This window comes from Neolamprologus brichardi, chromosome 23 (assembly GCF_056152115.1).
Source record: "Neolamprologus brichardi isolate AB-2024 chromosome 23, ASM5615211v1, whole genome shotgun sequence".
NCBI lineage: Eukaryota > Metazoa > Chordata > Actinopteri > Cichliformes > Cichlidae > Neolamprologus > Neolamprologus brichardi.
The window spans coordinates 32,107,232-32,133,448 of record NC_142125.1 but is presented as its reverse complement, the minus strand read 5'-3'; the positions used below and the strand labels follow the sequence as shown (position 1 = coordinate 32,133,448).

General features: G+C 40.1%; 1 protein-coding gene across 1 annotated transcript in view; it reads right to left on the bottom strand.

Annotated features, from left to right (window-relative positions):
- Positions 1-546: 546 nt before the first annotated feature.
- nalf1a (NALCN channel auxiliary factor 1a) overlaps positions 547-26,217 on the bottom strand; it is a 52,184-nt gene continuing 26,513 nt past the window's right edge. Inside the window, exons 2-3 of the mRNA XM_006804069.3 lie at positions 9,563-9,734; positions 547-5,259 (exon numbers count right to left, since the gene is read on the bottom strand). Of these exons, the coding sequence (XP_006804132.1) occupies positions 4,961-5,259; positions 9,563-9,734 (471 nt within the window). The 3' untranslated portion in view covers positions 547-4,960. The remainder of the gene's footprint in view (positions 5,260-9,562; positions 9,735-26,217) is intronic.

The window sequence follows — 26,217 nt, the reverse complement described above, 5'->3', positions numbered from 1 at the left end:
CAAAATACATGAAAACACTTATTTTGAAAGGTAACAACTTCTAGTTTGTTAGAGGCATAGTGGACGTTAAAAGGGGGAACCACGGCCCCAATTTACAGTCCAGAGGCACTGTACCCAACCTTGGTTTGATGTTGCAGAGGTACGTCAGCTGGGACCACCACACAACATCCAGAACCTTGAGGGACTCAGGACAAATCCATCAATCCAGAGGGCTTTGGGCATCAAGGAGTGTTTTTTTTTAACTACCTCAGTGACCTCTGCTCCACTGATAGGCAAGCTGCCTCCCTTGTCGGATGCAGCACTTCATCCCCACCGTATACAGTTTGTACAAAGCATTGCTTCACTGTCCTACCAAACATCTCCCATACCCCAGTTTTTGCGTAAACCACTCCTCTTGGTTCCTCTCATTACTAAATGCTTTGCAGCTCTTCAATAATCAATGATACAGACGCTGGAAAAAAGCACAAACAGCAGTAATGTTTAACATAATTTATATTTATTTTCTTTTGAACAAAATGTTAATAAATGTATTTGTTTTACGTCCAAAAAAGGTCATGACTCGTGGGACGCATTTTATAAATAATTTCATCCAAGTCTTTTGTAGAAAAAAAAGAAAGTAAATTAGCAAACTAAAGCATCTCTAGTATGACAATATGACAACTTTATCAGATTTTTTTCCTCTATATTTGAACCCTTTCTCAATCCAAGCTTCATTTTTTGTATATTTTCCTTTAAGACCTCTTTCATCTCCTCAACTCACACCACAGCTTTAGACAACAGAAAAATGCAGCAAAGGTCTCAAAAAACAGACAAAAACCAAGGAGCCAAACAGAAAACACAGTGAGATTCCAACAGTGGGGGAAGTAGGGAGAGGTTAGAGAAGATATTTGGGATTCCACATCCTCAGGACATATTTACAACATAAAGGACAAGGAGCCGGTGGATGGGTTGGCGTGGGGGCGGTGCTGGAAAGTGGTATGTTGATTCGGGGTGGGGTTCATCTGCATAGATCCACAGGACTCATATCATGAACAGCTAGAGATTGAAGGAAGGAGGGAGCACAAAGTGTGGGTCTATTACATCCACTGCTGTCTTCAAGGGAATGTAAGTTCTTGTCAACAGAGTTTGTCAAGGAAATCAAAACAAATCTCAAAAAAATAAATAAAAAATAGAGCCAATGTGGAATGGTTGTGGCGGTGGTAGACGTAGGGGCAAAACTATGGACATCTTAAAAACCTGACTTACTTTTGGACTTTATCGTTTCGCTCTGACATGTGAGCGAAGAGCAAATCGATGGGTGGTAAATAATGTGAGGCTGTAAATGAGGAAAAAGCCAATCTGGAAACAAAGTTCACCATCAGCAAGACAAGAATGTCTTCATTTAGATTTGGTGTACTTAGTGTAAGTTTTATGTCAGTATTTGCTCACGGTGGTTCAAATCCCTATTTCTGCTGCCTAATAGGCGAGTTCAAACTAATCTTAATCCCTGCATGATCCATCCTCATGTAAATGTGCACTTTACTAGCAGCAGCCATGCAAAAAAATAAAAAGGAAAAAAGAAAAAAAAAAAAAATCACACGGATCAGCCCTTGAAAACTCCTCACACTCCTCACACGCTGACAGTAACACAGCCCTTTGCTAGTCTGTGAAAGATAGCGGTTGATCAGCTTGTCTAAGGGTGATGTAAGAGTCAACGGTTTGATAGATTGGGTGGCTGGCTAGTCACATGCACCAACTCTGTGATACTGACAAGCTGAGCCATCAGTAGTGAAGATGTCACAAAGTAGGACACTAACCCCAGCTGTTTGTTTTTTCCCTCCTATATTGCACTTTTGCCTCATTAGATTTATGCAGCAGAGGCACTCAAAGATCTCGGGGCCTCATTTATCAGAACTAAAAATGACGTTGTGTGGGATGCATGGAATGGGGCCTGCAGCACTGAGAGTTGTAGGCACGTTAGTGTTTTCTGTAGTAATTTAATAGACAACTAACTTGAAAATCAGAAAGGAGACATTTGCTCACTCGCCATATTGTTGTTGGTTAATACTGACAATGATCAATAATGCAATGTGTTTAAATGCTTTCAGCGCTTCCATTTTTTCAACATCTTTCTTGCACATTGAAGTCTGAAGAATGATGTCAGATCTAAATTACTCGGACCATCCGAGGACCATGTGAATGTGGAGCCAATTGACTGAAGATTTTTGTGAACATTTAGGGGCATTTGACACTGTTGAACTTTTGTACACTTTGCTTGTCATTTTAATTTTCTGTTTTCCAGCTAGCTAGTAACATCAGTGCCATTCTCCTTGATTTTAGCTAGTATTTATTAAGACGGTTGCCATCCTCAGTCGTCTGGTGAAGTGAACACTGACTTGTTATAAAAACGGTAATCTTTTTTCCCACAATGGGAGTCGCAATAACCATGAACTGTTTACACCGATATTTCACAAGTAAACATTGGTATTGTACGGTGGCCCTGCAACTTAAGGAAACAGCATAACAGAAAAATTATGTGTCAGGAATTTACTTTTTATCTTTAAATTACACATTTGTGCTTTGTGTAGGGTGTGGCGCAGGACCCACATGCATGTGAAGTCATTGTGAGGCTGCCGTTACTAGACTGCATAGCAACAGGGAGATAGGAAGGAGTTTTCCTTTACAGGAAGAAGACCTGTGATTGGAGCAGAGATGAAGCATGAGCCGGACACCAGACCAAATACAGGAAAGAGGGATGCCTATGGCGCCATCTGTAACTTGAACCTTCAACCATTTAATAAATTTTAAAAACTTATCATTTGAATTTGTTCATGTTCTCTCAAAAAAAGAACACAGCAGCTGCAAAATCTCACAAAAACCAATGAAGTTAAATTAAAAAAACAATGTAAATAGAAAAAAAAGAGACGATAACTTCACGGAACAGTGGCGGAAGTGACAAGCTAACATTAAACAGCAAAAATGTAGCTACAGCATTATATGACTCACGATCAAAATGCTTCATCTGCATCTTTTTCTTCCTCACAACACTGATGAACCCTCAACATCTTTGAAGTGTATCTCTTTTTTAAAGTGTTATTTTTGTACTTTAGTTGTACTTTGTGTGCCTCTGCAGTGTCTCTCTATTTCCTGGTGTTCTCTCAAAAGTTGATTTGCATTTGACCACTCGGGGCCACCGTAGTGTTTGTGTCCACAATGCACGTATAATATTACTGTAGCTACCTGTCTTAACTGTAACTGTAAGTGCAATGGCAGAAATAATGCTACATAACAATTCTGACAGTGAAATTTCTGTTTCTATTTTTTTAATGACTTTTTAGGAGGTACTGAGATAAAACGGAACTTTTTTGGGGTCATGATTAATGACAAGAAACCCAAACATCCTGGAGAAAAGCTTGATGCCTATTAGAATAGAGCCTGCTGTTGGCCTCACAAACAACCGTGTGCAGTAAAAGTGACATCAAAACTGCCGGCGTGCGCTACACTTTGGTGTTTCAGATTGTCGTGTACTTCTTGATTTTTGTAACCTGCTGTACGAGCGGGTCGCTTCCATGATATATCAGTGGAATAGTGCTGTGATTCCGAGATTACAAAGACGGAGACTACTACAGCTGGAAACGGCGAGACTTTCCACAAAACAAAGTCTGCAATCTTTTTGATTCCAGTTTGGATTTCTTTTAATCCCACCAGCACTGATATGCTTTCTTTGTTTTTCCCTGAGAGGCAACATCTGCCGCTCAGGAGAATATTACAGTGAGTCTGGCGTGCCTTGAGCATCAGTAAATGGATACAGGGCAGTTTATGATGTCCATAGGCTAAGCTTAAGTGCAGTCATGTTGTTATGTAGTCTCTCATTAAGGTTAGCACTAAGGTCTTGACAAGTGTAACTGATAATTTGATAGTTTACGCGTGGCTGATAAATGAGGCCCCTGGTGTTTTGGCTTCATGCAACTGTCCTCTAGTGTCCCTGGGTTGTCCCTGCAAGTCTAAGTACTCGCCGTGCTGCCTGTCTGCAACACCAACACCACTGTATGAGGTAAACTGAACACTTTAGAAACCAGAAAACACCATTTCCCCCCGCCCAGGAGCGCTACACGGTGACTAATCTGAGCTTACTGTTCCTGCAACACCATGCAATCGTGAGCTGAGTTGTCACTACCTTTTCTTTTTTTTTTTTTGTAACCACTCCACCTCTCCTAACTTGCTTAACAACCCAACAAGCTAGAGGAGAAAGTGAGCCAGTCTCAGAGCACTTAAGGTCCTAAAATATGTAGGCATGTACTGTCATAAGGGGTTGAGGAAAGGTCCGGTCTGACAGAAACACAAGCTGAACATCAGAATACAGAATCACATACATTTTGTTTTCCCGGGAAACAAGATCCACAAGTGATAGATGGAGCTGGTCCCAGCAGGCCCTCGAGCAACATCACATACAAGGTAGTAAAGAAGATCCGTCTAAGGTGATGGAGAGCAGGAAGTGGGAAACAGCTGATATGTCAAAAACATTCTGGCACCTGAAAGAAAGTGCAGCAAAAATCTAAAAGTAACGAATGAGAGTGCACACCTCATCGATGTCCATTTTTTCCTCTGACATGCTATCCGTACACACACATCGAAAACAGACGGAGGGCGGAGAGAAGGGAGGGGAGTGGGGGGGACAATATGCTAGAAAACATTTGGATGGAATAGAAACAATGAGCAGGTTTCAAGTGGCAAGAGGTCAGTTCTTTTAGGGGTGGTGGTTCTCAAACATCTCTCTTCAGTTGATGTCCAATTCCAGCACCCTCCGCTCCAATTAAAACCTTCCCACTTCCTGTGGTTGGCGGTTCATCGGCAGCAGGCTTGTGGAGGCATTTCCAGCACATCTCACCAGCTGTGTCCCTGGCAGCCATGACAAGCCTTCGTCTTCCTCCCTGTCAACAATCGCTCTACGCAAGCTCCAGCCCTGATTCAACCCCAAGGTTCACTCCTCATTAGAAGCACTTTCCTCTGGCGAGAAAATGGCAGCCACGCCCACCAACGAAGAATTATGGGAGGCTGAAATGATAATGACAGTGTGTAGGAGGACAAGGGCCAGCAGGCAGATCTTCAGTCGCCCGCTGCACAGTCTCGGGGTGGCGGCGGAGGTGACCGAAGCCCCCACGGGCTGGCAGGAAGAAGCAGTTCTTTTTAGCGTGCCGCCTGAAGGGTTGTCCATTTTGGAGTCCCATCGGACGTCGCAGCACTCCGCCTCACTGTCTGATGGATGGTTTCCCAAGAGACCTGAGAAAGAGAAGACACTGGATGAAAAAGCTGAAGTTCCCCTGCTGTGCACTTGTATTTATAACAGGGGGTCACTGGTAGTTTGGTGTTCTCACAGCAGATATTACAGATATACCAACTGTGTTCTGTATTCCACTGTTTTGCTGCACAATCAGCTGTTCACACGCTCATATGGAAGGCCAGAAGGAACCAAACCAAAAATAAGAAATGGCTCATAAATACATAAATATGCCATTAAATGTAAAAGTGCATTCAGCGCTTTGCAAACTTTGAAACACAAGAAACTAAAGTCGTGACACCATAATTGCTTCAAGATGTGACACTAACACATTTTAACATCATTAATGTGACTTTTAAACATTTAAGCTAACCGGTGCATTCAGGTCTCACGCCGTCTTGTAGCCTGGTGAAGGAGTTAGTTTCTTTCCAAATCAAAGACAAATGAATTACGCTGATTGATTTTTCTTGGTGATAAATGAGCTGACAAAATGGACAATTTTGTTTGCTGTTATTCCAACTGTGCAAAACGGATGGCAACAACATATTTACGCATTTGCGGCTTATTATAGGGCTCCTGCAATAAAAGTAATGTGCTCAAGTTATAATGAACCAGCCAATGTAAAAGGGGGTCAAATTTGTGCATTAGGGTCAGCATACCTCACTAATCAATTAATATCTGCGATTTTCCAACAGCAGCCAGTGATATCAGACATTTCAGCTTCACCCATCAATACTGGATCCATGAAGAAAAACCAATGTAACAACAAGATGCGAAAAAAGGTTTTTTAGCTGAGAAGGACATGAACTGAAATTTTTATTGATTGCTCAAGGATGCAAAGAAAGTCCTCAGCATGTTTTGGTTATTTTTAGAGGCTGTAGGTAATGTTATCAGTATGTGTCAAACTTTTAGCTAAATCTGATACATCTCTATGGTGGCTTTCTGTGAAGTTGCTTAATAATAATAATTTTAAAAAGTTGAAAAAATAACCTTAAAGGCAATAAACAGCTCACATGGAGCACAAACGACAATGATCTGTCTAACACCAGCCACCTTGTTGCTCATCTGCTGCCTCGGTAAACGGATCAAACGCACTAGACCTCAGTGTGTGGCTCTAATCACAACCAGACACGGTGACCCTCAAATGAACTCCAATTAGAGCTCACCACGGCACAGAGGGAGCGCATTGCTGCATCAGTTGATGGTTCTGGAAGTTTTAACTTGCCAGCATGTTTCTAAAAACAAAGAAAAGAAAGACCAAAAACACCATGGCTGCTGTGATCATCTGCACGGGGAAGCTTAAACTGCAGAGAGAGAAGCTCACTTAGTTCTAACTAAAGCAAAGCATAAGTAGAGAGCATGTGATTGATGATGAGATGAGATGGAGGACTGATGAAACTGCTGGATTAGACCCCTTCTCTGTGTGGACTGACACCTCACCTGACTCGTCTGTTGCACCTGTGACAAGTGAGATGATTTACCCTTTTATCATCTTTAAGAGACATTATGAAAACGATTAGGTTTGAGTTTGCTGTTGAATCTTAAATTGGTATGACTCATTTCCACCTGCAACCCTTCCAACCTGAGGTATCGACCCTTCCTACGTCGATATTCCACTAATGTAAGAGGCCATGCTGCTTTTGTTGCCATGCTGGTAGTGTAGGTAAAATATTTAAAGTGTACCACAAGTAGCATTTTGTCACTTTAAACTGGGGGATTATGTTTTTGGATCTGCTCCCATGGTGCATTGAAAGATGCAGACTGGATTATGGTGGATTCACATAGATTTGTGCCATAATGTGAGCCCTATTTGTTGTTGCAAAGAGCACTGCCAATTTGATGTTAGCAGCTCCTGGTTGCAATGCGCCAATAAGTTTATGGACGACTACACTAAATTGCCAATTCACTCACCCATCCAAATCCTTTAAATCAGGTGATCCGATCCCTTCCATGGCCATAGATGTATAAAATCAAGCACCTAGCCATGCAGACTGCTTCTACAAACATACATAAATGAATGGGTCGCTCTCAGGAGCTCAGTGAATTCTAGCGTGGTACCGTGATAAGATATGACTGCACACCCGTAGACAGAGCAAGGTCCACAAAGACATGGATGAGTCCGTTTCGTGTAGAAGAACTTGACTGGCCTGCACAGAATCCTGACCTCAACCTGACAGGACACATTTGGAACGACACAGAGTGGAAACTGAGCCAGGTCAACATCAGTATCTGACCTCACAAATATGCTTCTGGAAAAATGGTCAAAAATTCTTATAAACACTCCTAAACTTTATAGAAAACCTTTCCAGAATAGTTGAAGCTGGGTGACATCATATTAAACTGGGATGTCACTCAAGTTCATATGCGTTTGATGGCAGACAAGTGAGTACTTTTGGCAATATAGTGTAGCGCTGGATTAGTTCTGAACACTGAACACTGCTTAAAAAGACGGCTTAAAAATGTAATAAAATCTAGATTGTAGCTACGAAGGAGTTCTAGGATAATGATATGTTTGAATAGTGCAAGCCACACTAAAAATGTGAGTATCACCGCTGGGTGTTTACATTTAGCTGCGTTGTTAAAGCAGTTTTTTTAAAGCAAAACACGGAAGGGCAGGCAAAGAGGATTGGAAGTCACTTAATTGGCTCCAAAAGCTGAGCGCCGCAGACAGCCGTGTTGCTGAAACTGCTGACTGTTACCGACACAAATCAGGCGCTAAACTAGCATGACTAACTTCCTGTTGATTCTAGAACACCTGCACGCACCTGCCCCTTTCTCTTCACAAATTATCTTTGGCTCACATTTTGCTTACAGCAGCCATTAATATTTTTGATGGCATATTTTTAAATTTATGGCAAACTAACTTATTATAGCCATTAGGAAATCTTTAATTCATTCACATTAACCTAACATGCATGTCTTTGAACTTTGGAAATCCACGGAGACTCACAGGAGGGAACACAGTCAAGCAGGACGTCAAACGTTCCTGCTCAGAGGTGAGAGTGCTAATGCCCAAATGGTATTTTTAAAAAATAGTTGGAAAGGGACACCAAAAGCGCAGGAAAAGCTTTGTAAAACCAAAAATAATTCACATCACAGTTTTCCTCAGTAACCTTTTTTTTTATAACAGAAACAAGACGATAATTGAATAAAAACTAACGCACGATGAAATGCATCGACACCTTCATCAACTAATAAAAACAAGATTAAAATACTCTGGAGAGATGAGATCCAATAACAAATAATTAAGGTGTGTAGAAAGGCGGGACGAGTTTCAAAGTGATCCAATCGGAAGTCATCTTGTTGTGCAGGTAGGTCAAATACGCACATTTGATCTCCCCCCAGGAACAGGTAGAAAACGAGACAAATGTCAGCGCTTGGGAGGAAGAGAAGAGCAGACGCTTTAACACTTTAACTTTCACACTTTCTATTTCATTCAGCTGAATCAACTTTGGATGTAGTCTATCTAATGATATTTAGTCAACTAAAACTAAAATAATTTCAATGCCTAAATTTTGACGACACTTCAAAAGGGAAACATGCCTCTGTCACAATGTTTTGAAAACCTTTTGCTATAATTTGATAAGATGTGTTTTGTACAATTTTCAGTTCAATACAGGCTTTAAAAGCAAATAACTGCTTTCTGTTTTTAATTCAGTTTCTCACAGCATTCCAACTATTTTGGAATCTGGTTGTAGTTGACCCAACAGTCTTATTTAGCACTGCAGGAATTGTTTTCAGCTGTTTAACCCCATCATACTTTCATAGAATCATCACACAGCGAAAGTTGAAAATCAAAATTTGAGGTGACTAAAAATAAAATCATGACTTCCATCCGTTATAAGCATGCACAAACCTCTAAGCCTTTAGGTGTTGAAATGTTTTATGTTTCCAGTCTCATCCAGGTAACCTGTGAAGCTGACCTTTATGATTACAGAATAAAAAAAAATCTGCAGCAGATACTGAGAGGACTAAAGACTTAAATGTGTTGTTAAAACGTCCTTGCATGAGGACTGCAGTGCTCACAAACACCACTAGATGTCATCAGAAAGCCTTTAGAACCACTTCACTGTTTTCCTGATGATACACCCTTCAGTCAATACAGAGAAACACACACTGGATGCTTTATTACTGTCTGTCCTTTTGCAAAATGCTACTCACCAGCTATTCACTAGCATAAATTAAATTAGAAGGTTTTTCTGTGAAGAGGATACAAGGCCCCATGAACACCCACGCATGCAAACACACAATCTGCACTCATCTCCAGGATACAGGAAGTGGCACTAGCAGCAAGTGGGTATTAACCTGTGCAGATGAAGCTGGGGCTGCCACCGTGGATCAGGTCATCGTTATCGGGCAGGATGAACGGACAGCTCTGCTGGACCTCCAGGCAGTACTGGTGGCACGGCACCTTCTTCTGGCAGGACTGCTGGGTGGTGGGGAAATACTGAGCACACAGCCAGGGCTTATAGGCCGCCTGAGGAGGAGAAAGAAGAATAAAGCAAGAAAATTACATAAATAGATGCAGGTTCATGGTCCACTAGAGGATTGGAGGAAGTTACTGCATTTGTCTCTGCTGGGTATTGGCCCTCCCCTTCGTTTAAATAGCTTTCTTCACAATAACAAATAAATATCTAGAGGTCCACTAAGCGTCACTTGTGTTTTTTCCACCAAAATAGAACAGCAACACTTCACACATCAATCTAACAGCCACTGGGATATTAGAGGTTACTGTTCAAAGATTAGCTAATCAAAGCTACGCCAAATACAGAGTAATCATTGGCAGGCAGGACTTTTTTTTCCAATAAAGCCATTAAAGGCACTAAATATCTTAATATCCACGATGTCATCAGTGACTCATCTAGGATTAGGGGCAGGGTTTGGTTAACATCTGCCCCCCTTCTGAGGGACTGCGTGTTTGAAACAGCCAAATGGAAAATCGTTTAACAGGAAAAAAAACAAAACAGTCATGACAAAAATGTACGAGACTTTATTTCAAAGCAAAGGGGTGTTTTTAATCTGCTGTGGTGTGTTTGGCTGCTTGCTGCATGCCAGTGCAATCAAAACCAAATGGCACAAAATAAACTCACCACATTTCATCCTGCGTCTTCTTCCAAGTTAAATTTGCTTTAGTTCACTGTGAGGCAGGATGTAATACAAAACGCACAGACTTATGTGCATAAGGAGACAGATGGTGACATGTAATAGCCAAAGCCTCGAGCTTGGAAAGCTTAGCAAAACTAAATGAACCAAGGGCATACCACAGTCTGGATTCATTCTCATTCTTAGCCATTTCTTTGTGTGTTTTTATCGGGATTAACACAGGAGAGGGGAAAGAGCACAGACGATATCAAGCAGAGACTGAAATCAGATTTGTTTAGGACCCCACCGCCTACTGCGCCAACCCGGTGGGACCAAAGATCACTGTAAGTTCGATAAGTGCCCTCTAACACAATCTTTAATGGTGGACAGGCACTTTCCCCCCATCTCATCTACCTTTGTAGCTAGCTGGGATGGGGAGAACACTTGTTGAACCTTTAAGCTGAATAAACCTATGGCTCAAAAACAAGAGTTAGCATGATGGGACACACACACCAGATGCCTTTGTTTCCTTGGACTGCTTACATTGTTACATGCTTCCTATGAGCCAGCTTTCTTCACTCTACCTGGAGTTGGCAACACAGTTTTTCAATTATTGTCTCACAGAAGCCACAAAGACACGCAATGAAAAGCTGTGTCAGTTAAATAACAGCAGAAATGTGCTGCTATTAAGTGATGAAAGCCACTAAAAGAGTCATTAGGCTGCCTGACACATTTAAGCAATAGAGGTACAACAGCAATTTTCAAGTGATGAATCAAAGACAAAACAAACCATTACCAACAGTCATGTAATTACCAAATAGTACAATGCTAAAATCTTGCCATGAGCAAAGTTTTGCACTTACTAATGAATGTTGCAATAATGCAATCTGAGTTTTAAGGGGAACACCACCAATGTTCCACATTAGTATGAAGCCTTTTAAAGTTGCAAAAATGAAAATAAAAGCCCATCTTGGGCGTGGTGGAGCCTGTGATATGCTATTTTTTTTTTTTTATCTTTAATGTTGCTTCACACTTCTCCCTTTCCTGGTAAACTGTCGCTCTATTCCCCGTTCCAACCCACTTCTCAACCAATCAGCATTTGACCTATGGCCATTCTAGCTACACGATGTTGCGTTTTTGGAGGACTGCACGGGAACATGCTTGTGCATGCTGAAAACCCCGCTTCGTAGGCAAACAAAATAAAACTCTATTATGCAATATGTGAATACAATCCATCTTCTCTGAGCCAACGCTCATTTAACATGGATTAATGCAAAGCAAGAAAACACCCTGTGGCCTGACAAACTGGATGTTGACCATCCGGCTTGTCATTGGCACACACTTAAAAAGCCTGTGTCGCTGAATGCATGGGGGGCGGGGGGTAGCATTAGTGCCCATGGAATTGAATAGTATATACACGTTTTAGAGGAACATATGGTCCCATCCAAATGAAATCTTTTTCAAGGAGACCATGTCAAACCACATACTGCATCTGTTACAAAAGCATGTCTTGGTAGTGGAAGAGTCCAGGTGGTGAACTGGCCTTCATGCATTTCAGGCCATTTACCTGTTGAAAACATTTGGAGCATCATGAAACAAAAACTATGACAAAGAAGACTCAGGACTGCTGAGCAGCGGCTTTACTGCTGTTAAAAGAAGAGGTGATACTACACAGTGTTAAACATGGGCCTGCCCCAACTTCTCTGAAGTGTGTTTCTGGCATCATATATTTTTCTTCAAATTGTACATTTTGTCAGTTAATAAGATTTGCAAATCACTGCATTCTTCTTTTATTTCTATTTTAATCGTTTTTTAAAATTTGGTTTTATATTTTTAGCACTAAAACTATTCTTTATTGTTAACCTTAAAACTGTCAGTTACCATGTAGATGCTCACCAGTATCAATACAATCTAATAATATGGCAGTGTTATATATTGATTTTTGCGCCATCATCTTTTGAATTTACGAAATGATTTTTAATCTAGAATTGATCCCTTGATACGTGTGATAATGTAAGCCTGTGCCTGTCTCTTTAAGGCCTTCCCCCTCCTCCATTATGATTGGCCAGTTTCCAGAAGCATCCACCTTCAGACTTTAAATAACAAAGTAGCAAACGTTAGCTTTTTGTCTTCTTCTTTTCAAAAATTAAACTTACTTAAACTCAATTTAATCATGAAAATGAATCTGATTTTAAATATTTAAGTGAAAAACTAAGTAAACAACTTCAACAATTTAGGCAAACTAAATAAATACAAAACTGTTCAAAAGTAAACAAAAGTGATGGGGCCTTTAAATAATAGATGTAAATAAAATCAAAAAGTTTGTATGTGTAATGATAGTCATAAACCCCCAAAATGAAACAAACAAAACTAACAAAAAAATCCAAAGGGAAAGACAAAACGGTGCAGGCACAGTTAATTATCCCTCCGTGTTATTTAACCACTCAGAGACATCCATGCTTTGGAGGCGGGGCTGTCATTGTGGTTCGACTCCTCTGGTTTTAGATGTTTGTTTAAATTGCACCCAGGTAAATCTTCACCTCTAGCACTGGCCTCCCACATGTGCGTCTCATTTCCTATTTATGCCAATATACAAAGATAACAAACAGTGCACAGGCAATTATATTAATTATAATAATCTGATTAGGATGATGGGAATCATAATGATGAGAACAATGTGCTTTGTAAAATCTAATATATTCCAGACACGTATGACTTCATGTTCACTCTACATGCATCTGCAACATACTGTACTGTTGGGCTTATTTCCAGGAAATACACTCATCCGTCAAAGCAAAAGGAGAGGGGGAAAAAAGTCAATGCTGTTTGGGATTTAGAGGAAAATCTGTCTCTGTTTAAATCCAAGCTCACACTTGCAAAAAACAACAACAACAAACTGCTGTGGACTATAGTGACTACACCTCTTTGTTTGTTGGAGGGTAATTTAGGTAAACCACACCAACAGTGTAATTCCCATGATTCTCTGTTTTTGGTAAAAGCATTGTTACAGTGAAGTGGCTCAACGGCTGAACGTACAGAGGAAAAAACAAGCTCAGGGCCAAGATAAAAATCAGACAGATCAATGAATGGGGGTTTATCTTTCAAGAGTTTGTTGGAGTGTGACGTGTTAAATCCGTGACTGAGGATTTTCACTGTGCCGGCTTCTTGTCTGCGCATATGCTGCTGTTTAATTTGCGATCATTTTATATAAATTCTCACCGCTGTGAGATAATCCGTCTAGGGATACCGCGGCTATCAAAAGAGAGCCAAAACAATACGATCGCAGTGAGACAGGAAATCTGGGTCCTCCTGAAGATGTATGCTGGCAGTTGCCAAGGTAACGGCTTTTTCTGCTTTTCATTAGAGCTCAATGGGTACTGCCCCACTCTCTGTCGGTTTGTCTGTTTGTGTGCACATGTTTAAGCGTGCAAGCAGGTCTGTGTGTGTGTGTAAATGTGTGCGTGCGTATGCTCAGCGTGAAAAGGGAAACGTACAAGAGCAAATTGAGTTAGTCAGGAAGCAGGCCTGGAGTCTGATTTGATCAGTCTAATGTGTGATCAGTGTGAATGGGAACCTGGCACTCAAAAAGCCTCTGTCGCCATGCAGCTTAGTCTGCTTCGTACAATTTACTGAAGCCCAGAGACACAGACAGGAAAGACACCAAGCTGGCAACTGCTTCCACCAGGGCTTTACTCCCTGCAGCTGATTTCAGCAAAAGCCCATCTATTTGCACAAAGAGCTTCAGTCCTGTTTAGATGCCACACCTGACAACACATCACGTGTCGGTTAGTCGCCGTGTTTTGGGTATTGACTCTAGAAATTTAAGTAATTTTCTCCCAAGCCAATTATTTAAAGCTGAAGAATAAATAAGAATAAAAATCCCATTTAAGTGCTAATGTTCTGCCAGATAAGTGTCAGCAGTGATGACTATTATATGAGACAGGTTGAGGTTTAATGCTAGAACAACCAATGGTTGTTTACAGTATGCAGTGCATTAATTGTTTTTAAACTTCACAGCTTAGTATAGCTTGTTAACTATTACACAAGACACTTAACTTCTATAGCACTGACTACCGTGGGTTTGGTCTTTTGCTGTTTAAAAAAGTAAGGCCACCTGCCCATTTTCATGGTGCACATTCACTTGGGAAAAGCTAGTTAGCTTTTCTTTCTTTCTTTAAGGTTGACTTAGGTGGTAGAATGGGCAGTCTAAAAATAGGATTTTAGGTTTTTTTGAGGTTTTTTCATACCTGTGGTGTTTAGTCCATTGCAGTCAAGCTCGGTGCGGTTTGTTTGTGCAGGTGTGAATACAGTAATCGCTGAAATGCGGACCAAAAGAACCACACCGAGACCACCTCCTCCAAAGAGTCTCGGTGCAGTTGTTTTCATTGATTTCAACTCCAGAGTGGTTTGTTTATGGTGTGAATGTGATCCGACCTTGATCCAAACTTACTACGAGGTCTATGTTACAAGTCTGAGCTAAAAAAAAAAAAAAAAAAAAAGAGGTCTCGTAACCACATATGCTTTGTATTCTGGGATGCGGCAAGTTATGATAAAAGTGCAAGGGTTGGTATGGGTAAGCACTAGCTGTGAAATGAACATAAATTTTCAACACATTTTGGTTCACTTGGACTTGACTTGGATTTTTCTCTGTGCTAAAACAAACCAAACCACAGGAAAAAGCTACAAATTCATCAACTTATTCGGACCAGAGGAAACAAACTATATTTGGGAAAACGTCCTTACAGTCTATGTATTGAAGTGTCCTTGGGAAACATACTGAACCCTGAATTGTTCCAGATGTATCAATCAGAGTGTTGTTGAGAGCATGAATGCTAGATCAAAGCGTACAAAGGTACAGATAAAAGCATTACATAAATCTGTGTGATTGGGTAAATGAGACTCAATGCATAAGTACTATTTTATCTACTATTTCTGGGTAAAGGCTCCTAATTGCAAAGTACAGATCAACTATTTTTAGGGGTCACACGGGTCTAGAGAGCAGCCATCGACCATCTGGCAACCATCAGTCACTGAATGTCTGCAGCCACTTGCCAACTGCTCTCCAAGTTGTAGTGAAACTTGAAAAACTGTAATGCAGGCAACAGAAAACACAGACAATGGGCAGCAGGATGATGAAGAAGTGTTCCTGTCTGTTACTGACTAACCAGCTTTTTACAACCTAACAATGACAGAACTTCATTGTGGAGTCCTGACCTCACAACCATCAAGACTGTAGATGTGTTAAAGGCATTTAATAGCTGAGGAGCTAACTGTCGTAATGCAGGGATGCATTTACTACTGAATAATTACAAACAACTGGCATCTACAAACGCAACTAACAAACACAAACCTAATGGCCCGAGCTCGGTTCTTCCAAGCGAGAGAGTTCTTCCTTCCCACTGTTGCCAAAGCACTTGCTCATAGAGGTCATCTGATTGTTGGTGTTTTCACTGTTTTCGCAGCCTTATTGTAAAGTCTTTACCTTACAATATAAAGTGGCTTGATGTAACTATTGCTGCGATTTGGCACTATATAAATAAAATCAAATTGAATTGAATGGAATTCAAAGTCAAGGGAGAATATAATGTATTTTAATTGTAAATTAAATTTGACTTTAATGATTTTAGTTCTAATGCTTTTGTTTGCCACATGAAATAATTGGCAGGTTGGAAAAAAGTGCATCTGATGCCTTCAGGGGAGGTTTTCTGCCTGTGTGCTGTCATGTAGCATCAATCAATCGGATAGCAAAAAACACTCTCAAATCAAACAGCGGAGCAACTCTGTCTCTGCAGGGAATGCGTGTGGGGAGGTGGTCACTCTATTCCATAATGTACTGGTTTTGCAGCCAGCAGGTAGCGTTACAACTGTGCTGTATATTGAAAGATAAAGATTAACGGAGCTATTCTGGTGCTACATGCTGCAAACATTAGCAGCCAGAAAGGAAAAAAGTCACATTTACGATGTAATAAAAAGACCCTACAAATAACTTCTCTCTGCTTGGCTAAAAGGGGATCCACTCCTCAGCTCAAATGGATATCACACACTCCTGGTGACTTCTGTATTGTAAAAATGGGTCAGTTTTTGGTCATTCCACCAAAACCAAGAGCTGTTCACAAGAAGCGGTTCTCAGGTTGACAGCTCCTGTAAATCTGACATGCAAAGCAGCTCATCCTCCATTCTGCTTTCCCGGGCTGCAGGGCTTCCCCTCACCATTCCCAATCGCATGCCTGTCATCTAACATAGAGAGGACTGTTGGAGAGCTTGTCTGCAGACAAGAGGAGCTGCTGAATTGCAGACACATGTAATTGTTTGCTCGGTACTCATTTGGTAGCATAGCACAAAAATCAACAATATATAAACACGTTCAACATCAAACTAGCACTCATAAAAAAACCCACTGTGCCTTTATTTTCTACTTTCAAGTGCAGACCAACAAGAGGAAAAAAATGGGGCAAATGACCGCCCAAAGATACTGTGTGGAGCTACATTATGATGATCTAAAGAAATAAATGGCTGTACGTATTCTTTGTCAAATATAGAAGACACTAAATTCTGCTTCTTTATGATGAAAGAAAATCTGACTATTATGGAACTAAATTGTTGTCATGTATATGCATTGCTATTGTTAATTTCTAATTAGTAATTTTAATTAGGCCGTTAGATAAGTTGTTGTCAGAGAAACTTGTTGCAAACAAACATATTATGTAAGATGTCCAAAACCTTAGCACATAACCATAACCAATAATAATCTAACATTATTATTTAATAATGAAGTACGCAGACACCGTGACAGTGGTGTTGACATCACAGACATTGTCAGACAGTGACCAACACAGCTATTATGGTGTGCAAAATAAAAAATTTCATTCAAGAATTATTGATGTATTTTTTTATTATTTATAATTTGTTTATTATGTATTATTATACAATACTATTAACGTGAAGAAAGTGTCAAAAAATTCCAGGTACTGGTAATAGTTCAAACATGAAAGGTAGCTAACATTTAGCGTCCCCTCCCTGTGTCCTAGCTTTTATGCTAATGCTAAGCTAATCTAGCTTCATATTTAATTTAGAGACATGAAATAAATTGTGTTAATATTGTTAAATTCAGAAAAATTAAAACTAGATTCCCCCCCCTTTTCTGTTTCATATGCTAACATAATCTAACTTCACATTTATCTTAGAAAGATGAAGAATATTGTTTTAATTTTGTTAAAAGAAGCCAAGCTAGCACGCTTCACTTCCAGCTGTGATGCTAAACTAAGCTAAATTACTATTTATGTTACAGAATTGACTTAAACTGTTAATTTTCTTCTTTCCAAAAAAACCCCCCAAAAAACAAGAGAACTGCTTTTTAGATTTTATGATAAGCTAATGTAGCTTCATGTTTGAATAGTCAATTATGTTACATTTGAAAAGAATCAAGCTAGCTGTTTTATAAATAATCTATTTATTTTGTTCCTGAGCAGCAGCCTGTTACAGCAGCCCCCATATGCACTGCTGTTTTTCAACTACTCTAATTCATTCTTAATAACTAACAACTTATTTACCAATTTACTAAAGAACTGACCAAATACCGGATGTCTTGTATCATGTTTTATCCCATACCCTTTAGTTCTTGTTAAGAGTCAAGCTAGACCCTTCTCCTGTTTCAGGTTTTTATGCTATGCTACTATGTGTATATATGTGGAGATATTATGTGTTAATTTTTTTATCTTTTCAACTCTTGTTGAAGTGAATGAGTGTGTTTTCTAAAATGGGGCTCATAAAACAGTAAAATGGCTGCTTTTGAGTAGGAAGCTCCAAACATTACTCATTAAGTGTGCATATTTTTTTATTAGCCTTAATATAATACTAAACACAGGCCATGAAATGATGTCTTGAGCCACAACGAGTGTATCCCCAAGTTCTGGCTTCATAAATGAAGTGCCACGTTAACTGTACTCATATTGGCTTAAAGCTCCCGGGTATGTAAAAAACTTTAACTCAACATGCTGTGAAGTATCAACACTCTGTTTCTTTCCCAGCAGGACGGTGTTGTCACACACACACACACACACACACGGCGGCTATAAAGTGGAATGACAGAGACGGCTATAAAAAGCATATGAGTCAGCAGCAGAGTGAGATCCCAGTTAGAAGCTGAATGACACAGATCATTACCACTCACACAAATCATGGCTGCGTTAGAACAGGAAGGGGCTCTTACACTACCTGTGCTATTTTCTGCTGTGTTTCGCGGTTTGACAAGGCTTTTTTTAAGTACCGTACAGTACCGAGTGTGCAAAATAGGGCTAGATTCACGATACTGAAGAGCTCACATTTAAAGTGGAAATCAACAAGCCAATATGATCTGTTTCATTCAGGAAAAAGAATTGTATAAACCACACAGAGCAGGACATTAAAAAAGACACCATCAATACTGGCAAAATTTTGTTGATAGGACTTTGATCATTCACAGCTTAAATCTCAGTGGTCGCCTTGGGTCAATGATGCAACACTTGGATAATCCAGCAGGACAGGCAAACACACGGTTGCCTGTTTTCCTGCATTGATGTGTGCACTTATTGCATCCCATCCTCTGGTGATGTAACACATCCAGGCAGAGCTTCTGTGTGTGACACTGAGGCAGGGCGCTCTCACCAAATTAGATGGTTTGCAATTTCAGTGTGACCCTTGTTCCTACCTTGTCAGTGTCAGCCTCTACCGACAAGCGCTCACTTGGGAAAAATCAAGTGAACAAAGAAAATTTTTAACCACATGAAGACTAAACACTTACCTCCATTACTTTTCAATAACAATATGCTAGCAGTTAATGTCATAGAGGAGAAATTAAGCCCAAGACACCATCACACCAAGATGACAGCAAGTAAGGACTTAAAAAAGAATAAAAGCATAAAAATAAATACACAGCAATTCAGATATATTTAAAGAACCTTAATTTCCTAATGAGACTTTCAGAGGACGTCATCACTGTTAGGACTGTGTTGATTATTGTAACTATTTAATGTGTGTCTTTCAGTCTTCTTTAGCCTGACTTCAACTGGTCCAGAAGGCAGTAGGAGCATCTAGGCTGCCAATAAGAACTAGCAGACATCCGCATATCTCCCCGATTCTTGCTTCCCTTCATTACCTTTGAGTGAAATTCAGAATTAAAATTCTATTAACTTACATAGATACATGGCTCTGCTTATATAGCAGAAATACTAATAACTTGTAACAGCAGCCAGCCTCTCCGATCATCAGGTCTCCTAACATTCCTACATCCTTATTTTAAAACCAGAGGTGATCTCGTTTTTATAAAGCCTTCTCAGCCTATGTGATCAGCTGGACCCAAGCAGTATGTTGATTGTGTCTGTATTTAATGTGTGGCTTCTATAACTGTGAGAAACTTTACTACTGTGTGTTTTAAAAAGTGCTATACAAAAAAAAGTTATTACTAGTATTTCAGACGGGTCTAGGTCACATATATTTCTTAGACCCTGTGTCAGGTCTTTGCTGAATTATGTCAAGATATGCCAAATTTTCAGCTAATAGCTCTTTGGCAATCACCTCGGTGTTGCAAAAATACTATTTATGCCTGTCAAACTATGTTACCATTGACATTTTTGGTGGATTGAACCAAAGAAGCGGAAACAAATTCTGTGTTTCTGTTACAGGCTGCCCATAACAAAGTCCCTAAAGATATAATTTACAATTGTCTGTTATGTGAAGGCACAACACTGATTCATCCGTCTAGTTAGGGGCCTTTTTCACACAGGAATTATTCATAGGTCAGTGTTAAGTGGCTTAACAAAGACAAAAAAAAAAAAAACCAAAACATTCTTCTAACCATGATCAGGTACAAGAACTGGATTGAAAATGAGTGAAAAGCTTGGAAAGACCTTCAGAAAGGCTGGAGACTTATTGCTCAAGTCCACTGAAAAAGTGTAAGAATAAGAAAGGCTGGCTCCTTGGAAGTAAAATATAAGGAAATGAAGGTTGGCTCACAACATTTGCTCAGTACTGTCTATTTTTATACAATCATTTCAACTGTTCAACAAATAAAACATTTTAAAAAATCTACGAAAAATGTGATTTTAATCGATTTTATTATTTTTGAAATGTCAACATTTATCAGTAAAGCAGCTCTGATAAACCTCTGAACTGAAACCGAGTGTAAATGCTGACAAATTGTCGGTTTTCCAGTTTCTCAGAAGTAAACAAGCCCAAAAGAACAATGTTTAAAGGTGAAAACATTAAACACGGGCCTGCTTTAAAGATCAATCATATTGACAGGCTTCTAGAAATCTTGACCCTTTTAGCTGGAAAGCCTCTCTAGAGGACACAGCTTTATGAGACGTCTGACCCATTAGGCTTGACTGACACGAACGAGAAGATTTTTACAATCCGACTCGATGCTATCTGCTCCTGCTTTGCGCCCAATGCTGCAAGATTGGATCCACTTATCAGGACGTAGATGCAAACATAGCATCATTTCCCTGAACTGTGTTTTGTTCGTCATTTCTGAGAAAACATGATCATGAATGTGCATGGCGGGATTTGTTTTCAGCCTGGCTCCATTTACAAAGCAGGCAGGTCTAACAATTGGCATTCAGCCCATGTAAAAATGCTATCTGCTGTGAAAAACAAACCTAATTTCTTTAGGCATGAGGTTGTTTCCCAGGTTTGGTTTTCACAGTGAGTAGATTAAGCCATGCTCTGGTCGCAGAATCCCTCTTGGCTTGGAGCCAGCTCTGCAGCTCTCCTCTCCCAAGTTTTAAAGAAATCATTTTCAGCTGGATCAGAGAACAGCGAGGCTGCTGAATAGGTCAGTGTGGCTCTGCTTTCTTCATCGATGCAGACCCTGCTGACTGCAGGTGGCTTGACATAAGCCTGGGACATATCGACTGAACCATCCAACCCCCGAGATGGCGCTCCATGATAAACACAGCGGGATAAATGCTGAGTAGGGACCTTGTCGCTGTGACACACAGGAACCACAAAACTGAGCTCGGCTACATCACTCTTATCAGCAATGAAACATGACGTCTAAAACACCTGGTTGTTTATGTGTACGCTAACATGAGGATGAAAAAACTGGAGTCCAGGTAAGTACTAACATGACAGGACTCTAGAAAAAGACAAGGTTCAAAGGTGGGAATACTGGAAAGAAACAAAGGGACAGACATATCTATAAATATCCAGACAGCTAATACAAGTTGGCAACATTAATCTCTGGATTCCATCCATTTCTATGCTGTGACTACACACTGATTTTTTGAGGTCTGCAGAAAATAAATTCAAGGCGACTGACGTCATCACAGATGATCGCTTTTCAAGGTAGAAAGTGTAAACGGTGATCATCACATCCGAGTGTTGGGAATAATGACAGAGAGGGACTGAGAAGGAAGGGCCAGTGTGCGAGAGGAGAGCAATCAGCATATAGATGTTAAAACTGTAATCTGAACACAGTCAGGAAAAAAAAGTATTACTCCTTTAGGGGTAAATTGCTTATTTTTGACCCTTGTAGTTTCTTTTTTCTACAACAAAGCAACAAAAATAGATTTTTTTAAGAAAAGGTGTAAAGTTGGTTCATTTCTGTTTTTATTACCTATCCCATGTCTGTAAGAAGATTCTAACCTCTGCCTAGTAAACCCCTAAAATCTAAGAAAAATAAGAAACAGTGCAAATATGTTCCTTTTATTGTTTGTGCACACTGTATGCTTTAGGGCATAGGTGTCAAACTCTGGCCCAATCTAGCCTAATTACATTTGGCCTGCGAAAGCCATACCAAATTACTATTAGAGCTGGCCTACTGCTATTATACAGCTAATATATATATATTGTTTAGTATTAAGCTTTGCTTGTTCCATATTCAGTTTTCCAGCAAAACTTCTTTGAGTCCATAAGAAAAGATTCATTCGTATAATCTAGAGGAAGATTTTTCTTTCAATAAATATTAACGTTAGCCCGCGACTTTGTTCCAGTTTTGAATTTTGGCCCGCTGTGTATTTGAGTTTGACACCCCTGCTTTAGGGCCTCAAGAAGAAACAGTTACCTTGAGATCAATGATCAGCTGTGAGGGTTATATTTATGTAGAGTGCAGCTGCAGAGAAATGGACTGCACCCCTACTTTGGAGAATGTAACAATGTCAGTGTGAGCCTTCACTCAGTCAGTGCCTCAGAATAAGTGAGGGATTGCAAGTGCAAAGAAAGAAAAAGAAAACAAAATAAAGATTCATCATAGAATAAATTTCCCACAGTCTGTCGTCACACTGCCCACTTTTTATGGCTCGATTCAAACAGAGTACAGATTTAGACTAAACGCTAGCATGTTCACAAAGTTGTTGAAGTTGATGATCAGTTAGTGTGGTTTGCTGCCCTTTGCGCTATATTGAGATGCAACAATTCCAATTTACTTTGCATTTCCAATTTATTAAATCCAGTTTTTAAGATCACCAATTTTAATTTTGTCTAACTTTCTAAGAGTTTCAACTAACAGCACAAACAATAAGTGTTGTATTGTTGATATGTAATTACATTTCTACATAGGTAAACTTTAATAACAGGTAAATGTACCAACTTACTCCAGTCAACAACCAACCCACTGGTATATCTTGAGTCTCCAGAGCTAATTTTTCCTGTTTTTCGCTACTGAACGTTAAGACGCCATTTAATATCACAGTGAATTATGGACACACCTCGTTAACCAAGCTAGCAAGACATGTATTTTTGAAATAAAAAACAGAACAACCTGTAACTATGTAAATGCTCTTCTATTACACACACACACACACACACACACACACACACACACACACACACTATAGTTACATAATATATATATATGTGATTAGTTTATCACATGGATAGCTTTTTGCTGTTATCATGCTATTGTCCGTTCCTCTTCTAAGACATTTAATAATTTAAAAAAACTTTGTAACTAGAACATGAATACCAAAAGCCATGCTAAGAGCTCTTCGATGTAGTATGTAGACATGGTGATGTGTTGCACTAAAAGCTAATGCTAGTAGAGCAGCATCCTCGCAGTATTATCACAGGATTATGACATTAACAGAGACAAGATCTTCTGGTTATTTTCAAGCCTCTTAAGAGTAGAAGACATTGTTATGAATGCATTATAAAGTTAAGTGTGTGTTAACTGTGTAACTGTTCTAATCTCCCAGAGACCAAAGAGAAAAGTGAAGACATACACGTCTCTTAAGTAACTAGAAATCAGATAACTGATGCAAAGTGTTGTAGGCATAGAATTTATAAGGAAAAATAAAAGAATCCACCTGCTGATCAAAAAATAAGATGATCTTCATAAAGTTAAAAATGAGTGCTTACAGACCTTTGGTATAGCACACACAGAAATGTCACTAAAGGTATGCACTGTATGTGTGTTTATTAGTGTATATAACAACTAAATGGAAGTTAAACGTCCAAGAGGCCTCCCGTTCTGCCCACACCAGGAGCCTGACACAAGCTCCTGCGTTCATACACCCCCTCCTCCTGCCATCTCTGTAGCCTTGAGAGCTAACTGCGAAAGAAATTTGTTAATATCTCTGGGACATATTACAGTAGCAGTCGAGTGCGAAAGAGCATCTATTAGAAATGAGACAAAGCTGAGGAGCGCGATTTCCCATTTAACATCTATTGTTCTAACAGAGCTGAACACTGCTGAAGAGGAGGGAGAGGGTCTCCACAGCAGTGTGCAGCTCCTCGAAACGCACCAAAGTGGCTCTCAACTCAGGTGGCCACTTAGCAGTTTAGATGAGGGGAGGATTTGGAGGGGAGGTCACGTGGGAATGGCATCGGGACTGTGGGTGTACCAGGTGCCTCTGATAATGGCTTGACATTCTCTCTATTCGTGCTAAACGGAGCAGCTCTCTTAGATAGAGGTGCATGATCTGCGCTGAACTATCGCCAGACAAGGATGCTCAAACTGGAGCAGTCTGCAAAATCCTGCAATACTTTGAAAAATAAAGTTTGAAACTCCCTTGCTAATGATATGGTTAGGATTACAGCTAAATGAGAAATAATACTGAAAAATTAGAAATATGATCAAATGTATTGCTTTAAGTTTTTTGTATGCAAATTTACATGGATGCAACTTGTTTCAACATCAAGGAGGAAGCCCGAGTTGGGTTTATGTTGCAGTGCTATTCGTTTGTCTTTAGTGCCTTTCTAATATTCATTAATGAGCATGATGTAGCGGTTAATATATTTCACCCTACATGTGAAAGATTCCTGGTTTGTGGGAGGAGACACAAACCCAGCCCCAACAGGTAAACATGTTTACACGTAGACAGGCAGGTAGCTATTTAGGTGGTTAACAATGGTGCAGTTTTCTTAAATATATTTTTAGGGGGAAAATCCCAAAGGGGTAAAAAAAAAAAAGTGCTTTGTACAGTCCAGATCAAAAGTTTAAAAGGTGAAAAATGGCAAAAAATCATATTTTGCATGGTTGGATCTTAACAAGGTTCCACGTAGAGCTTCGACATGCAACAAGAAGAAATGGGAGTGAGACAAAACATTTTTGGAGCATGCAATTTATTGAAAACAGCGCTTAAACTGATACAGGCTGTTTTACAGCTGATCAAAAGTTTAGGACATCATGCCTTTAAAAGTCTGTGCAAAAATGTGGATTCATTGTCATTTTCTGTCAGGTAGTCACACTGACCTTGTGATGGCAAAGTCAAAACAGCGTTCCCTGAATGTGATTGGGTTGTTGAACTGCATAAGCAGGGTTTCTCGCAGCACGCCATCACTGCTGAGGTGGGACGCAGAAAAACAATCATTTGGAATTTCTTAAATGATCCTGAGTGTTATGGGGAAAAAAGTCAAGTGGAAGACCCAAGAAATGTCACCAGCACTGAGCTGGAGGATCCAATTGGCTGTCTGTCGAGACACTGGACGATCCTCGACCCAAATGAAGGCCGTTACTGGTGCCGACTGCAGCCCTGTAACCATCAGACGGCATCTGAGACTGAAGGGCTTCAAAAACAAAAAATGTCTTCAAAGGCTTCGTCTGCTTGAGCGCCACAGAACTGACCGCTTGGACTTTGAACATGGGACATTGAAAGGTGGAAGAAAATTTTATTCTCAGATGAGAAAAAACGTAACCTTGATGGTCCTGATGGTTTCCAACGTTACTGGCATAACAAGCAGATTCCACCTGAGATGTTTTCTACACGCCACAGTGGAGGGGGCGCCATAATGGTCTGGGGTGCTTTTTCCTTCAGTGGAACGATGGAGCTTCAGGAGGTGCAGGGGCGTCAAACGGCCACTGGCTGTGTCCAGATGTTGCTGACAGCGTCCCTCATGTCTGAGGGCCCTCATCTGTGTGGTAACGACTGGGTTTTTCAACAGGACAGCACTGCAGTACACAATGCCTGCAGGACAAAGGAATTCTTCCAGGAGAATAACATCACACTTTTGGACCATCCTGCGTCTTCCCCTGATCTAAATCCAACTGAGGACCCTTTGGGATGGATGGCAAGTGAAGTTTACAACAGTGGACAACAGTTCTAGACAGTAGATGCCCTTCATGCGGCCGGCTGTTCCCACTCACCTCATGGAAATATCAAGCAACGGATTTTTGAAGTGATCAACAATAACAGTGGAGCTACTCAATACTGAGAAACAAAAACTGTTTTGTCTCACTCCCATTTCTTCTTGTTGCATGTTAAAGTCCTACTTGGAACTTTGTTAAGATCCAATCATGCAAAATATGATGATTTGTTGCCATTTTTCAAGTGCTCTTAAACTTTTGATCTGGACTGTATCCAGCTATAGCTATTTCCCTTTGATAATGACGGTCTAAGGGGGCAGTATTGGGGTTCATTTTAAAATAACACAGTGGCTATTGGGATACATTTTCAGGAAGTTTC